The 16,538-nt window shown below is 41.1% G+C and overlaps 1 protein-coding gene across 1 annotated transcript in view; it reads right to left on the reverse strand.

Moving 5' to 3' along the window:
* Nucleotides 1-16,112, reverse strand: part of FAM117B (family with sequence similarity 117 member B) — an 82,864-nt gene extending 66,752 nt beyond the window's left edge. The window contains exon 1 of the mRNA XM_069468617.1: nucleotides 15,520-16,112. Within this exon, the coding sequence (XP_069324718.1) occupies nucleotides 15,520-16,108 (589 nt within the window). The 5' untranslated portion in view covers nucleotides 16,109-16,112. The remainder of the gene's footprint in view (nucleotides 1-15,519) is intronic.
* Between the last annotated feature and the right edge of the window lie 426 nt (nucleotides 16,113-16,538).

The following is a 16,538-nucleotide window of genomic DNA, read 5'->3' on the forward strand; positions in this document are numbered from 1 at the left end:
GGCAGGAGGATAACTCAAGGCTAGGAGTTTGAGACCAGCCTGAGCAACAGCTTTTTTCTATTTAATAGAAAAATTAGCCAGGTGTGGTGGTGCACACCTGTAGTCCCAGATACTTGGGAGGCTAAGACAGGAGGATCACTTGAGCCCAGGAGTTTGAGGTTCAGTGAGCTATGATGACACCACTGTACTCCAGGCCAGGCAACAGAGTGAGACCCTGTCTCAAAAAAAAAAAAAAAGGAAGAGATAATATCAATGCTACACAATCTCTTCTAGAAAACAGATGAGGAAGGAAACACTCCTTAACCCATTTTACGAAGCCAACATTACCCCGATACCTGAACTAGACAACTATAAGAACAGAACACTACCAACCAATATATCTCATGAAAACAGATGTAAAAATCCTTCACAAAATTTCAACAAAAAAACCACTTGGGAATACTGGCAGTTTCTTATAAACATACACTTACTATATGACCCAGCAACCCCACTCCTTAGGTATTTAACAAAGAAAACTAAAGCATTGTTCATCAAAAAACCTGCACACAAATGTTTATGGCAGCTTTATTAATAATCACCAAAAACTGCAAACTCCCAAATATCCTGCAACTGGTCAAGGATAAAGTGTGTACATCCATATAATGGAATACTAATACTACTCAACAACAGAAAGTAATAGATTACTGATAAATGCAATAACATGAATGAATCTCAAATGCATTATGCTAAGTGAATGAACTTATTTTGTACTAGCTATGTAATTACTTGGCAACTCCACTGTCTACTTGAGAATGGTGAAAAAAGCTAAATTAAACTAAGTGTCATGACTAATTTCAGCTTCACAGGCACTCTGAAAGGGTCTTTGGTCAAAGAACCATATTTTCTCTATAAATCTGCCAACATTCAGTGCCTTCTGTAACTGGGCATAAGGCCAAGTGAATAGTTACTTCACTGGTTCTCAAGGTGTGAATATGAGGTGACATGATAATTTACATTTCTAACCAATTCCCAAATGATTCCAAGGTCTTTAATACTGCAATAGCAGACTTTTCTCTTTAAAGGACAGTTTTCAAAAGCATCAAATGTGCCCCAAAATTTTCCAAAAGTGTGCCACAGATTTTCAAACTTTCCCTGTTCAAAAAAAAAAGTTTACCCACTCTCCCTGCCAAATAAAGGACCCAAAATTAAGTATTATGAGTCAATGCACAAAAGTCAAGTGCAGCTCCTCTTCCTTCCCCAAATAAGAGTTATTTGGAATTATGAACAAATTCAAGCTCAACAATCAATGACTGCTAGTCATTCTCCAAAAACACAATGACAAACTTTTAAGCATGGATAATTGGAAGGGAATATACAAAAATAATAATGAGCCTTTCCTTTATCTTCCAAAATTTCCATGTTACTATTAATATTACATTTTTTGTTGCTCTATTGTTGAAACTATTCCTTCTGAATATTAAAAATTTTAGTGCATTATGCTCTAAAAGTCCATGGCCTACTCTGTATGCATTCAGAAAATAAATAGCATTTATGAAACCAGTTAATAATGACAACATTATTAACCCAACAACTCACGTAGGTTCAAAATCTCAGCCATCATTATGGTCTCTCATCTCTCAAATCTAATCATTTAACAAGTCCTATCAATTCTTTGCTTCTCAAGCCCTTTTTCATTCACAATACAGCCACTCTATTTTCACACAAAGAAATCAAGAGTGCTGAAAATAGTAAAAATGAGAGTAAATATGAAAGACTTTTTGCCTACTTTTAAGTGCCTTAAAAGATAATCATCTAAAGTAAAAACAATAACAAAATATTTGACAAATAAAATATTTGACAATTACAGCACAAAGGATGGGAGGGAAGAAATGGAAGTATACTAATATCTAATTAATATCTACTATCCAACATGTGAAATATTAGACAACACAGATACAGAACATTTCTATCACTCACAAAGTTCTATTGGACAGCAGTGCTCTAGTGCAATCACTAAAAGCATAGTAAAAATAGGTATATGTAATGACTAATAATGAAGATAAAATGGAATTATAAAACATAATCCAACATAAGACAGAAAAAAAATAGGCTCATGAAATTCATGTATGAACTACTATTAAATATTAAAATTTATCAGACAATAGAAAGAAAAACACAACTTTTTTTTTTTTTTTTTTTTTTTGAGACAGAGTCTCGCTCTGTTGCCCAGGCTAGAGTGCCGTGGTGTCAGCCTCGCTCATAGCAACCTCAAACTCCTGGGCTCAAGCAATCTTCCTGCCTCAGTCTCCCGAGTAGCTGGGACTACAGGCATGTGCCACCATGTCCGGCTAATTTTTTTCTATGTATTTTTAGTTGTCCATATAATTTCTTTCTATTTTTAGTAGAGATGGGGTCTCGCTCTTGCTCAGGCTGGTCTCGAACTCCTGAGCTCAAATGATCCACCCACCTCGGCCTCCCAGAGTGCTAGGATTACACCTCGCCTGGCCAACACAACAATTTTTGATCAAGAAATTCTAAGAATTTATCCTACAGATAAACTCATATATAAGTGCACAAAGAGGTACATACAAGAATATTCAACATAGCACCATTTAACAGCAAAAGACTGGAAGTGATCTAAATGTTCACAAATAGAAGCCTGATAAAATAATACATTGGTCCACAATAAACTTCTAGGCACAATGACATGCAAATATTTGTATATACATAGAATAACATTCTGGTAGGTAGACTAAACCATACAATTAGAGTTAGCTTCTTGATCTTGAGGGCAAGGAATCCAAAAAAATATTTAATTTTACTTCCAAAAGAAGTTTACTTACACTAGCTCATAAAGAAAATGGGCCAATTAAAAATATCTTGTAGATTTCTTCTGGAATAAACTAGAGCTAATTTCATCTCAACTACTACATGCTAGCCTAGATCAAAAAAAGAGTATCAGACACTTCCTATTAAAATAATAATAAAGAACAAAGAGGTATAACCCACAAGGACAACAAACAGAAAAGGAGGCAACAGCAAAAAAGAGGTTTCACCCCAAGTTGTTTTAGAAGATTTTTAAGTAATAACTTAGCTGCAATCAGATCCTATGCTGAACCTAAGATTTTTCTGATCTGTCCCGAGACAAATTCCAGATTTCTGTGGAAAGAAAAGGGTCTTGCCACTCAATGAATATTCTGCTGCAGTTTTCAACTTCTTACATGAACCAACAAACTTTTTCTCATTTAATAAGTATCAAGAGCAAGGAAATAAATATTTCGTTTCAGTTGAAAATCTGGGTGTGTTCAAGTTCAACCCAGAACTGAGTATTTGTACAGAAAAAAAAAGGTACATGTTTTGCCTTAAAGAGATAAATTTTGTTTTATTTCTGAATCAATTTTTTTTTTTTTTTTTTTGGAGACAGAGTCTCACTCTCTTGCCTGGGCCAGAGTGCCATGGCATCAGCCTAGCTCACAGCAACCTCAAACTCCTGGGCTCAAGCGATCCTCCTACCTCAGCCTCACAAGTAGCTGGGACTACAGGCATGCACCACCATGCCCGGCTAATTTTTTCTATTTTTAGTTGTTTTTGCTAATTTCTTTCTATTTCTAGTAGAGATGGGGTCTCACTCTTGCTCAGGCTGGTCTAGAACTGCTGAGTTCAAGCAATCCTCCTGCCCGGCCTCCCAGAGTGCTAGGATTACAGGCATGAGCCACCGCGCTGGCCTATTTTTGAATCAATTTTTTATGTATAGTTCTAGAATTGAGATAAAAAAATCAACAAACATTGATAATTCTGCTAGACTTATATCTGACACAGATCATGATACTGAGAAAGAATTTTTCCAAACTTTTATTTGATCTAATTGTGATTTAAGCTATATTTTTCTCATATTGTCTTCACTTACGGTTTTAGCTTTACTATAAACATTATAAATTTTCCTATTGTGAAAAATAACTTTACTAAGTTCATTTAAATTAAATCTAGCTTTAGAAAAAAATAAATCCCATTTTGTCTTACACCAATTATTTAATCAAAATGTACTGTGGTTGCCTTATCAGTTCTTAAAAATCTATGAAAATTAAAGAGATTAATTTCAAGAAAGGTAAGCTGAACTCAGCTGTATTTTCCCCAAAAAAGATTTAGCTAAAATGTCATTTTTAGTTTTATTTTATTTTTTTAAGAGATGAGGTCACTCAGGCTGGAGTACAATGGGATCATAGCTCACTGCAGCCTCAAACTCCTGGGTTCAAGTGATGCTCTCACCTCAGCCTCCTGAGTAGCTGGGACTACAGGTATGTATGCACTACCACGCCTGGCTAATTTTTTATTTTTTGGAGATGGTATCTTGCTATGTTGCCCAGGCTGGTCTCAAACTCCTAGCCTCAAGGGATCCTCCCGCCTCAGCTTCCCAGAGTGCTGGGATTACAGGCATGAGCCACTAGGCCCAACCTCATTTTTAGTTTTTTAAGGGGGAGGGAAACATCTCTTGTTCATAACCTAGATCACATATCTCACTAGCATCTTGTATAGTAAAAATTGGGGCTAAGACTATTTTCACCACTTGAACAAAGTAGAAAAAAAAAAGATTATACAGGCATTTCTTTAGAAGGAAAAACTGAGGTTTCCTCCACTACTCACTTGCAATAATGGTCATATCCCCAGTGGAGAGGGGGAAACCATACAAAACAAATAGGCTAATAAGTTGATCAAATAAACAGATCCGCAGAGAAATCAGTCTGTATTCAGAAGAGCATTACTAAATTATTATTTCTCAATTTTACTGATCAAAAATGCATGGGTTCCCCAAGAAATGGAAATTATTCCAAGGGGCTCTCCAGAGCAAAAAGATTGGGAAAAACTGCTCTAGAGACATTAACTGGACAGGCTCCCTGGACTTAAGGATATCAAACATATCTTTAGGCATGATACTGTAGGGCTCTTCCTCGGGGAAACTGGCCCAAGAGAAGAAAAAACTGACAGGTAAGAGTCCCTTCATCATCATTCTGTGGTTAAGATCCTCAAAGCTACCAGCCTGACTCAGACACAGAACATCTAATCAGCATTTTAGTGTCTCATTTAAATATTAATAGAAAACTAAGGTAAGTTTCCAACCTGAAACACAAAGACCACCAGGGGCTCATGCTCACAATCCCTCTTTGGGAGGCCAAGGCAGGAGGATTGCCTGAGACCCCTAGCCAGGCATAATGGTGTGCACCTATAGTTCTATTATCTGGGAGGTTGAAGCTATCAGCACACCACTGCACTCTAGCCTGGGAAACAGAGCGTGACCCTGTCCTTTAAATAAAAAAAAGAGAGAGAGAGAGTGCATGCCAGCCTCTGAGGACAATGAAGAAAGCAAAAGCTTTGAGGGTATTTATGCCTTTTATAAACATTTTTAGAAGGCATTAACAAGACAAGGAACAATTAGAGAGCAAGGTAAGTGCTCTTGAAAAATGAAAATATGATGGCCAACATATAAAAATCAATAAAAAGAATACAGATAAAAATAAATCTGCTAAAAAGAAAAACAAACAAGATAATGAGGTAGAACTAGGACAGAAATTTAAAAATCAAAAAGGTGCCACATCTGGATAACAAGGATTCCAAAAAGAGAAAACAAAGACAACAAAAAGGAGAAATGATAGAAGAAAAATCCCCAGAAATAAAGAGTTTCTAGATTTCTAGAACAAAACCCATAGAGTAACCAGTACAATGAATAGAAAACACACATACACCTCACCCCAAGGCAATCCTTGTTTTAGAATAGTGGTAACACTACATAGAGTAAACACACACACACACTGGACTAAGAATGAGAATGGCATCAGAATTTTCAACAGCAATTTCAGAAGCTAGAACATGAAGTACTTTCGATATACAGCAAAAAAATTACTTCCAACGTAGAATTCTAATTCTCTACCCAGTCAAATCAACAAACTTAAAGATGTATTTGCACACGTTGGAAGGCCTTAAAAAATATATATATCTCCCATGTACCCTGTCTCAAAAAAAATTATTGAAGAATATTCTCCAGCAAATCAAGATCCAGATATTAGGGTATCCAAAACAGGAGAGAGCTGAAGGGAATTCCCAGGGAAGTTTCAAGACAATAGCTATGCCACAAACCTACAAATCAATGAGCCAATCTGGACAGGCGAATGAAGGATTCCAGAAGGGATATCTCCAAGGGAAAAAAGCCAAAGTGAAAAATTACCTGATATGTTTTTAAATATTTAAAAGAAAGTTGCCATTATCAGAAGTTTGGGCATGAATTTGTGATAGGTACATAGAAAATGAAGCAAACAAAACAAAAAGCAATTTTAACTTCATGAAGCACAAAAAGTTATAAAGAAAATATAACTGTAATATAACACAACGTTCTGCTGTAAACAATATTTACAGAGTCATAATAATTTAAACATTAATACTTATTTAACGAAAAGAGTGCTATAATTACAATGGGAGGACTGAGGAGAATGGCAATTAGGGTGTTAAATGTACATTTTCCATAGTAGGAAATCACTAGGCTGGGCCTGGTGGCTGACACCTGTAATCCCAGAGCTTTGGGAGTCCAAGGCAGGAAGAAACCCCTGGTGCTTGAGGCCAGGGGTTTGAGGCTGCAGTGAGCTATGATCATGCCACTGTACTGCACCCCAGGTGACAGAGTGAGACAATGTCTAAAAAAAAAAAAAGACAGGTAATGGTGGCTCACGCCTGTAATCCTGGCACTTTGGGAGGCCGAGGCAAGAGGATCGCTTGAGGCCAGGAGTTTGACACCAGCCCAGGCAATATAGCAAGATCCTGTTCCTACCAAAAGAAAAAGAAATAAATAACTATATAATACATAACAATGAAAAAAAATCCTGAAGCACCAGTACAGACATATTATTTAGAAATGGGACACATGTTATTTTTGTCTTCAAGTAATCTGAAGTAGTTTGAAATGGAAGTAGCTGACTTTCTCATCTTCCTTCCCCTTCCATTGCTATCTATAATCCTCCTTATCTCTTCCCATCCTAAGTTAAAGTATCCTTAATTGTTCCTGAGATTTCTGGACTATATCATGTACTGCATCCCACTGCCTTTCACGTTTTCCATAATCTTGCTCCTATTTGCATAATCTTGCATCTATTTGCAGTTCAAGAGTAGGATTCTTGGTTAGGGAAAGGATTCATAAACCTATAAACATGCTGAAGTTTCCCCTAGCCTATAAATAAATTAATCTTAACACAATCTTCCATCCAGTTTTGTCACTTTCCTTCCTTTCACTGACTTAGGAGTAATTTATATTCATTATATCTACTTTCTATCTCTACTTTTTTTTTTTTTTTTTTTTGAGACAGAGTCCCACTCTGTTGCCTGGGCTAGAGTGCCATGGCGCCAGTCTAGCTCACAGCAACCTCAAACTCCTGGGCTCAAGCGATCCTTCTGTCTCAGCCTCCTGAGTGGCTGGGACTACAGGCATATGCCACTATGCCCAGCTAATTTTTTTCCTATGTATTTTTAGCTGTCCAGCTAATTTCTTTGTATTTTTTTTAGTAGAGACAAGGTCTCGCTCTTGCTCAGGCTGGTCTTGAACTCCTGAGCTCAATCCACCCGCCTCGGCCTCCCAGAATGCTAGGATTACAGGCGTGAGCCACCACGCCCGGCCTCTACCTCTACTTTCTCATCCACCACTTTATAATCTGACTTGTGCCCCCAACATGCTACTCGAACTACCTTCTCTCAGAGATATTCAACTGACCTAAATGCCAAACTCAAAAGCCTATTCTCCAGACTCAGCCTACTTGTTCTCTTCACAGCATTTGAAAATCTTTAACATCTCCTTCTTGAAATACAATCTTTCTTTTTGGCTTTCCCAACGCTATTCTTCCATTTCTCCTCCTACCACATTCACAGGCTTCTTCACTGGCTTTTCTTTCTACCCTTAAAATGCTTGTTTTCTCCCAGAGTTCTATCCTTAGCATTCTCCCCACATCATCTTATCCACCCTAGTGACTAGTTATTCCAAGTGCTGCCCATATGCAAATACCCAGGATGAAGGACATATCAAATGAATACTTACTAAACTGCAAAGAATGAGTCCCAATTTTTACCCCCTGTTCAAACTGTATCCCTGTTCTGTAAGTATTACTTGCTATGATCTAGAAAATTATCTCAATTTCCTAATAGCACAAACCAATTATGTTCAAAACTGAGTTTGTTTTCCTTTTCCCAACCTGCTCTTCCCACATTTTACCAATTAGTACCACCATCCAAATTATCATCCTCAACTTCTCCTTTCTCAATCCCAACAGTTTACTAAACGGAAGTCTCTTCAATCTCTTTTATCTTTGCCATTCCCACTGCCACTGCACCTAAATTCAGGTGCTCAATGCCTTTGTGAGTTACCATCCTCCAGTTTCTCCCATCTCAATCCACACTCTACTCATCCTAAATATATACACACATCCACTACTAATAAATTGACTTTTAATGTCTAAAAGCCTTGGATGAAAACAATAATATGAAAATAGCTAATATTGAGAGATTCCTATACCCCATGCACAGATTATAAGGATTTTATCCTTGTAACAATCCTCTATTGTAAGTACATAAATATCCCATTTTTACAAGTGAGGTGAACTAGCCTAAAGTTAAACAGCTGGTAAATAAATGGCAATGCCAGGATCTGAACCCTGGCAGTCTAGCACCAGAGCAAATACTTTGTTGTTTTTTGTTTGTTTTGTTTTTGTTTTTTGAGACAGTCTCGCTCTGTGGTCTCCACCTAGAATGCAGTGGCACAATCATAACTCACTGCAACCTCCAATCCTAGGCAAAAGTGATCCTCCTGCCTCAGCCTCCCCAATAGCTGGGACTACAGGCATGTGCCACCACACCTGGCTAATTTTATCTATTTCTGGTAGAGACAGGGTCTTGTTCTTGCTCAGGGTGGTCTCAAACTCCTGACCTCAAGTGATCCTCCCACCTCAGCCTCCTACAGTGCAAGGATCACAGGTGTGAGCCACCTCCCACAACCCAGAGTACATACTATAACATCAACCATAGAATACATTCTAATTAATATCTTCTATTCAAGGCCAAGGCCATTCTGAAAACTTATCTCTCTACTTTCTGTTTCTACTGCTCCCTCTCTGCCCTCTCCAACATTCTAGATCCTATATTTTAAGCCACAAAGGAGTGAATATTATATGTATATTTTCACATCTCTAAGATCCAACTGCAAAGTTCTATTCCTCCCTTTCGAACATTATTCAAAATCCGTCTTCTCTGAGAACTTCTACACCCATTCCTTGTTGAATTATCCACTCTGAGCCCAGAGTACTCATCAGATATACTTATGTACCTGTCTTACATGGCCAGTTTGAGTCTCTGGGGTTCCCTGTGTCTTTTACATCTTTATATTGCACAGTTAATAACACAGAGTAGTTCAAAGCTTAAAGAATTGAACTGGCTGGGCGCAGTGGCTCACACCCGTAATCCTAGCACTCTGGGAGGCTGAGGCAGATGGATTGTTTGAGCTTAGAAGTTCGAGATCAGCCTGAGCAAGAGCGAGACCCCATCTCTACTAAAAATAGAAAGAAATTAGCGGCCCAACTAAAAATGTATGTAGAAAAAATTAGCCAGGCATGGTGGCACATGCCTGTAGTCCCAGCTACTCAGGAGGCTGAGGCAGAAGGATTGCTTGAGCCCAGGAGTTTGAGGTTGCTGTGAGCTAGGCTGATGCCACGGCACTCTAGCCTGGGTAACAGAGTGAGATTCTGTCTCAAAAAAAAAAAAAAAAAAGAAAAGAAAAGAAAGAAAGAAAGGAATTAAACTTAATTAAATGTAAATTCTACAAGACAAAACTTAAAACTAAGGTTCTACTTTGTCTCATCTTCAGTTGTGACATACAGACATCATAAGCCAAAAGGATTCCCCTGAAGGTATGAAGTTAGCAGCAATCCTCCAAATGTTAGAGAAACACTGAAATCTTAGGAGGGTATTTCACAAGGTACTAGAAAGGAGACATCAAAGATGCCACAAATATGAAGTTCTGGTACCCTGCTTCCTGACTCTGTAAGTCCAGTGAAGTTCATCTCTCATTGCTGCTCTTGGCATTCCCACACCCTAATAAACAACCAAATTCATACACAACTTAATATATCCAAAGTAAGGGGGAAACTAGCAAGAATACAACTTGTTATCTACATATCAGCCACACACTGCAAAAATAACTCAAACACTGTACTAATACCTATTTCTCTAATGAGTTTTCAAACTATTTTCCTTGGGAGCGTCTAGCCACTTTTTTTCAATATAGGGTACAGCAAAATCACAGGGTGGGTGGTGGAGGGAGGGCTTTCAAGGCCTAGAGTAGGGCCTGAGAACTTGCATTTTTAATAAGTATCCTGGGGTGTTTTCCAGCACCAACCCCCTATTTTCTGATTCTCCAGACACCAAGTGGATGGCCAACAATTCAATTCTGACACTACCCAGACTTGGCACAGACCCCACAGCTTAAGGGCTCAGTCCCACCAGACTGCCCCAACTTCAGATGCCAATTGCCAAGTCCCAGGCCACCTGTACTTCTGACTGACTGGCTATAAATCAAGGGTTCACATGACCCCCTCCTAAGTTTTCATAATTTGCTAGAATGGCTCACAGAACTCAGAAGAACATTTTACTTACGTTTACCAGTTTATTATAAAGGATAAAACCCATGACAGCCAGATGGAAGAGATGCACAGGGCAAGGTACAGGGAGAGGGGAAGCATCAAGTTTCCATACCCTGTCCAGGCACAACTCTCCCAGCAACCTTTGGTTCACCAACCCTTGAAATGTCACTGTTCAAAGGTTTTTATAAAGTTTAATCTCCAGCCCTCCCACTGTCCTTCCTGGACATCTATGGGTTGGTCTCAAAGTTCTAACACTCCATTCACTTGGTCTTTCTGAGGCTATTTAGGTTGGTGCAAAAGTAATTTCAGTTTTAGCATTATTGAAATTTGCCCTTTGAATATTGGAATACATTCTTAAATAAAAGTGGTTATGTTATACATCATTTTAGTGTGCATTTCTCACTTTATTTTTTTTTGTTAATGACATTATTTGCTGTTTATTTTATATTTACACTATGGAAATGATGTTAGACAAAAAGCAAATCTGAATGATTTTCTTATTCGAGTTCAAAATGGGTTGTAAAGCACCAAAGACAACTTACAACATCAACAATGCATTTGGCCCAGGAACTGCTAATGAACGTACAGTGCAGTGATGGTTCAAGAAGTTTTGCAAAGGAAACCAGAGCCTTGAAGATGAGGATCACAGTGGCTGACCATCAGAAGTTGACAATGACCAATTGAGAGCAATCACCAAAGCTGATCCTCTTACAGCTACACGAGAAGTTGCTGAAGTTTGGCATTTGAAGCAAATTGGAAAGGTGAAAAAGCTGGTTAGTGGGTGCCTCATGGAGCTGACCGAAAATCAAAAAACTCATCGCTCTGAAGTGTCGTCTTCTCTCATTGTACATAACAATGAACCATTTCTCAATCGGATTGTGATGTGCAACTAAAAGTGGATTTTATAGGACAACCAGCAACGACCAGCTCAGCAGCTGGACCCAGAAGCAGCTCCAAAGCACTTTCCAAAGCCAAACTTGCACCAAAAAAAGGTCATGGTCACTGTTTGGTGGTCTGCTGCCAGTATGATCCACTACAGCTTTCTGAATCCCAGCGAAACCATTACATCCGAGAAGTATGCTCAGCAAAGAGATGAGATGCACTGAAAACTGCAACACCTGCAGCCAACATTGGGCAACAGAAAGGGCCCAATTATCCATAACAATGCCCTACCAAACGTCCCACGACCAACGCTTCAAAAGTTTAATGAATTGGGCCACGAAGTTTTGCCTCATCTACCATATTCACCTGACATCTCGCCAACCGACTACCACTTCTTCAAGTGTCTCCACAACTTTTTGCAGGGAAAACACTTCCACAACCAGCAGAATGCGTAAAATGCTTTCCAAGAATTCATGGCATCCCAAAGCACAGATTTTTATGCTACAGGAATAAACAAACTTATTTCTTGTTGGCAAAAATGCATTGATTATAACGGTTCCTATTTCGATTAATAAAGATGTGTTTGAGCCTAGTTATAATGACTTAAAATTCACAGTCCAAAACCGCAATTACTTTTGCACCAACTTTAATAGAGGCTCCAACTTAAGTCACCTCATTAGGATAGACCCAGGCATGATTGAAATTGGTTTATTATGAATAACAAAAGACACTCCTATTATTCTGGAAATTACAAGGGATTTAGGAGCTCAGTGCAAGAACTATGGACAAAGATCAAACATATTATTGTATTATACTACACACCCTATGTAATGCTGATACAGATAAATCACAGACCACACTTTGAGAAACCCCATTCTGGATGTTCACAGGCAATCTTATCTCTAATCTGAAATTTCATACAACCATGAAAACTGAGCCTACACTGGCAATTTATGTTACATCCACTAAAACTACAAGCAAAACAAATATATTACACAATAGCTAACTTTTATACTGAGGTACTGTACTGAGAATTTTTTGATTTTTTTTCTCACTTAAAGCTCTACCATCATATGAAGTATACCATCACACATTTTATAGGTAAGGAAGTAAGGGTTAGAAAGTTACTTCCCCATATTACACGGCTTCTAAGTGGTGGAACACAGGTATTAAACCCAGACTATCTACTCATAACCTATCCTCCTAACCTCTATGTTAACCCACCTTTCCATTTTTAACATATTTGACATTTTATTGAATAAGACAAAGTCAGGTAAAAGGAGGGAAGGCACAAAAACAAACCTCATGGTTAACACTGTTGCCTAGTACCTTCTCTAAGCATACCTCAGTTCCTAATGAAAAACCACTTTGCTATGGAGATGGTAGGCACTGAAGGTGGGAAGTTTAAAATCTGTCAGGGATGGGTACTCGGATTACCTTATGGTAGCCAAGAGAAGCTAATGATTAGTTCTAACCCCAGAAGAATAAAGCAACTGGGTAGGTAGCGGATCCTGTGACTATCAACTTAGAGACTCTGAGATACTGGATCCCTAGTAAAGGTTATAGCATCCAGCTCATCTGATAAGACACCTAAAAGCCAGCAACCTGATCTAGATGGATCCTAGAATTAGAGTCCTAAGGGTTTTACAGAACTGTATGGATAAATCCTTGCCCTCTCCAGTAAGGATTTTTATATTTCATTGAGGTTGCAAACCAGTGGTAACCTCCCATTAATCAAAAAGGGGGTCTAGAGATTACAAAAACTCTCCTTCCAGATTTAGTCATACAAAAACAGCAAATCATTTAATCATGGGATTTTTTTGTGTGTTTGCTATGAACACCTGAAAACATTTTGTTCCACTCTGCATGGATGTTCACTAGTATGAAACGAGAATACATTCCTGGGAAGGAAGCTATTAGACATTCACACTTGAGTATAACTTAACAACAGGCATTATCCCTCACAACTAGTTGAAAGTGCTACACTAGAAGAATAAGTTTCTATTTTTCTATTTGTTTGGAGGGGAGCTAATGAAGATGACTAATTTTACAGCAAATACACTATGCAGTGATAGGCCTTGGGAAGGGAAGCTTTAAAACACATGAAGAACGAGCACATGAGAAGCCTGAGATCCCAGGAAATAGAGCCCCCCACTGAGAATCAGAGGAAAAGAGCACCTTCCACACTGCCTATACTTAACCCAGTTCTCCTCAGGTTGCTCCCCTGCTTTGAGTGTCAAACAGTTGATAGGATAGCTAGATTCTGTTATCAGACTGGGAGCCTGCCTCCTTCCTCCACCTCTGCTATCCACTTAAGCAGCTCTCCTTTCCCTTCACTTGACACACTATGCTGGCTCCAGAAGGTTGAAGGACTGAAACAATTTTTTTGAAGATATCTATAGAGAGCTGCTTCAAAAATTAAGTACATGTTATGATCACACCACTGTACTCCAGCCTGCACAACACAGAGACCCTATCTCTAAAACAAACAAAAACTAAGTACATGTAATTTTGGTGTGCTATATATTTCCCAGGTTCTATTTCATACATCACGAAGCTACTGCCTTGATGTAATTTAAAGACATGGTCTTTGAAACACAACCAACCAGAGTTCAAATACCAACTCTGTCACTTGTTACTTAACCTCTCTAAAGGCTATTGTGAGGGTTAAAATGAGATTTTGTATCACAATCACCAGATACATAAGAATTGAGTAGGTGATAGATATTATGAGGGAGAGGGGGAGGTCTAGTACTTTTGACAATCATGGTTTCTAAAAAGCATTTTGCATTCTCAAAAGGTTTAAAACAGTACTCCAGTTCTAATTAGAAAACACTATTCATCAAAAAAAAGAAAAGAAAAAGAAAACACTATTCATCATTTTTCAGAGCAATTCTCCCCAAAAAGTATTGTCTAAAACCTTTCGCAAAATAAATAGTAAGAAAGATTCATCCTACTCCCACCATTTCTGAAACTATTTCACCTGAGTTATTTGGTTTGGAAGTACTATACTAAGTTTCCTGGAATTTCCAACCATTCTGCCTGAGAGATTCTAACAGAAATCGCCAGACAGGGAAAGACAAAGGTGTATGTTGGCAAAATTAATATATAACTAAAACCCACCCATTTATTTTTTACTAGATTCTGACATGAAGGCAACCACATGATAGTAAATAAATTTTATCCCTTTCCACCTCCCACAATTTGAATTTCTCTTTTAAGTTACTCTTTATGAACCAAACAGCTCCATTCATTTTCTTTTCCCCAAGAAAGCTCCCAGGTAAACAGAAAAAGAATTTTAGGTCCCTAAAACAATAACAAGATGGAGACAAACACTAGATTTTGCCTTTCTGCATTCAAAACACAAAATCAGTACAACAGAAATACACCCAGAGCCTCAAAGCCCATAAACCTTCCAATGGAATCTTTTTTAACTTAATTCTCACTTCTTGCTACCCATTTACCAAGTCTGGGAAATAAAACGCACCCAGCCTCTCGTATCTTCAGTGATCTAAATCTGTCATTGCTAATGCAGTCAGTACCCCCAGATCTGAAACTGTTTTGTGGAACAGAAATACTTAGCAGCAGACATGTACTATGCTGACATTAACCACGTCCCTAAAACAAAGTGACAAACTACTCCTAGCCTCATCCTCAAAGAAGAGTAAGGTAAGCAGTCACCAACGGAAAGCCAGAACCCCAGGTTTATAATTAACACCTATCAGCCCAAGCACAAGGTTAGCAGCTGCACCTCCACTGCCAGGGACCCGCGCGGGGCGGGCTGAGGGACCAAGGAGGCGAGCGGGGCGCGGAGTCCGGGGCGCGGGGCAGGCCCAGGAAAGGCGGGGCCGCACTGCCCGGGTCCCCACCGCCCGGGCCCCGCCCCCGGCCCCCAGCACTCCGCGGCAGCGCCGCAGTCCCCGCGTGGTAGCAGCGCGCGCCCGGGACCCAGTCCCGCCGCCGCCTCCCCCTTTGCGACGCGACCCCCAGCACCTACCTGCTTTGCAAACCGGGGCGCTCGGGCTCCTCTTCTCCGGGGAGCTTCGGATCTGCTCCGGGGACCTCCTCCGATGCCGGACGCGGGCTGGGGGTGGGGCTGCGCTCACCTCACCGGTCCACAGGTGGGTGGGCGACGAGCTGGGCGATGACACGGTGCCCAGCAGCGGCGGCGGCGGCGGCGGCCGTGGGGGGCTCCCGCGAGCCCCGGGCGCGGCGCCGCGCGTGGGGCTGGTGCCTCGCGTGGACGTCGCGGACGCGCCCGTCTGCGTGGCCACTGTGGGGCTGGTGCGCGCCGCCGCGCTCCCGCCGCCGCGCGTGGGGCTCGTACTGCGCGAGGCAGTGCGCGGGCCCCCGCCGCCGCCGCCTGAGGGGCCTGAGGCGCTTCCACAGCAGCCACCGTTGTTGTTGCCGCCGCCGCCGCCGCTCCGCGTGGGGCTGCCATGTTGCTGCTGCTGCTTCAGCTGGAACGGAACCGTCGCCCTCATGGGCTGCAGGCGGCTCCCGGGTCCCCCGGCCGTGGCGACCGCACCACCCCCAAGGGAGCCGGCCGGCGTGGGGGACCCATTGCGCCTCACCCGCTGGGACATGGTCCCCCCCCTCCCCGGTGACTGGGCGAGACGGGGGGTTTGTTGTTGTTGGGTTGCAGGGGGACGATTCTTGGGGCCGGAGGGAAGGCCCCTGCGACAAGGTGACGAAGCCGGACTCCGGGGTGCGGGGGGCGACCGGGCCGCGGCCAGCAGCAACGAGGTGGTGCAGCCGCTACCGCCGCCGCTGCTCCTCATCAACAATAGTGTCTCCTCCGCTGTCCCCGCCCCCCGCGAGCGCCCATTGGTGTAGCGTCAGCCGCGCACGAGCCGCTCCACCGCGCCCATTGGCTGCGAGCAGCTCTGGTCCCGAGCCCCCGGGGCCTTGGAGAGCCTGGGTGTGCGCGGAGACCGTCTGCTCTTTAAAGAGAAAGAGACCCGCCCCCCGTGGGGAGGAGGAGCGGAGGAAACGGGCCGTGTGTATGTGTAATGT

The sequence above is a fragment of the Eulemur rufifrons genome, chromosome 1 (genome assembly GCF_041146395.1).
Source record: "Eulemur rufifrons isolate Redbay chromosome 1, OSU_ERuf_1, whole genome shotgun sequence".
In the NCBI taxonomy this organism is placed as follows: domain Eukaryota; kingdom Metazoa; phylum Chordata; class Mammalia; order Primates; family Lemuridae; genus Eulemur; species Eulemur rufifrons.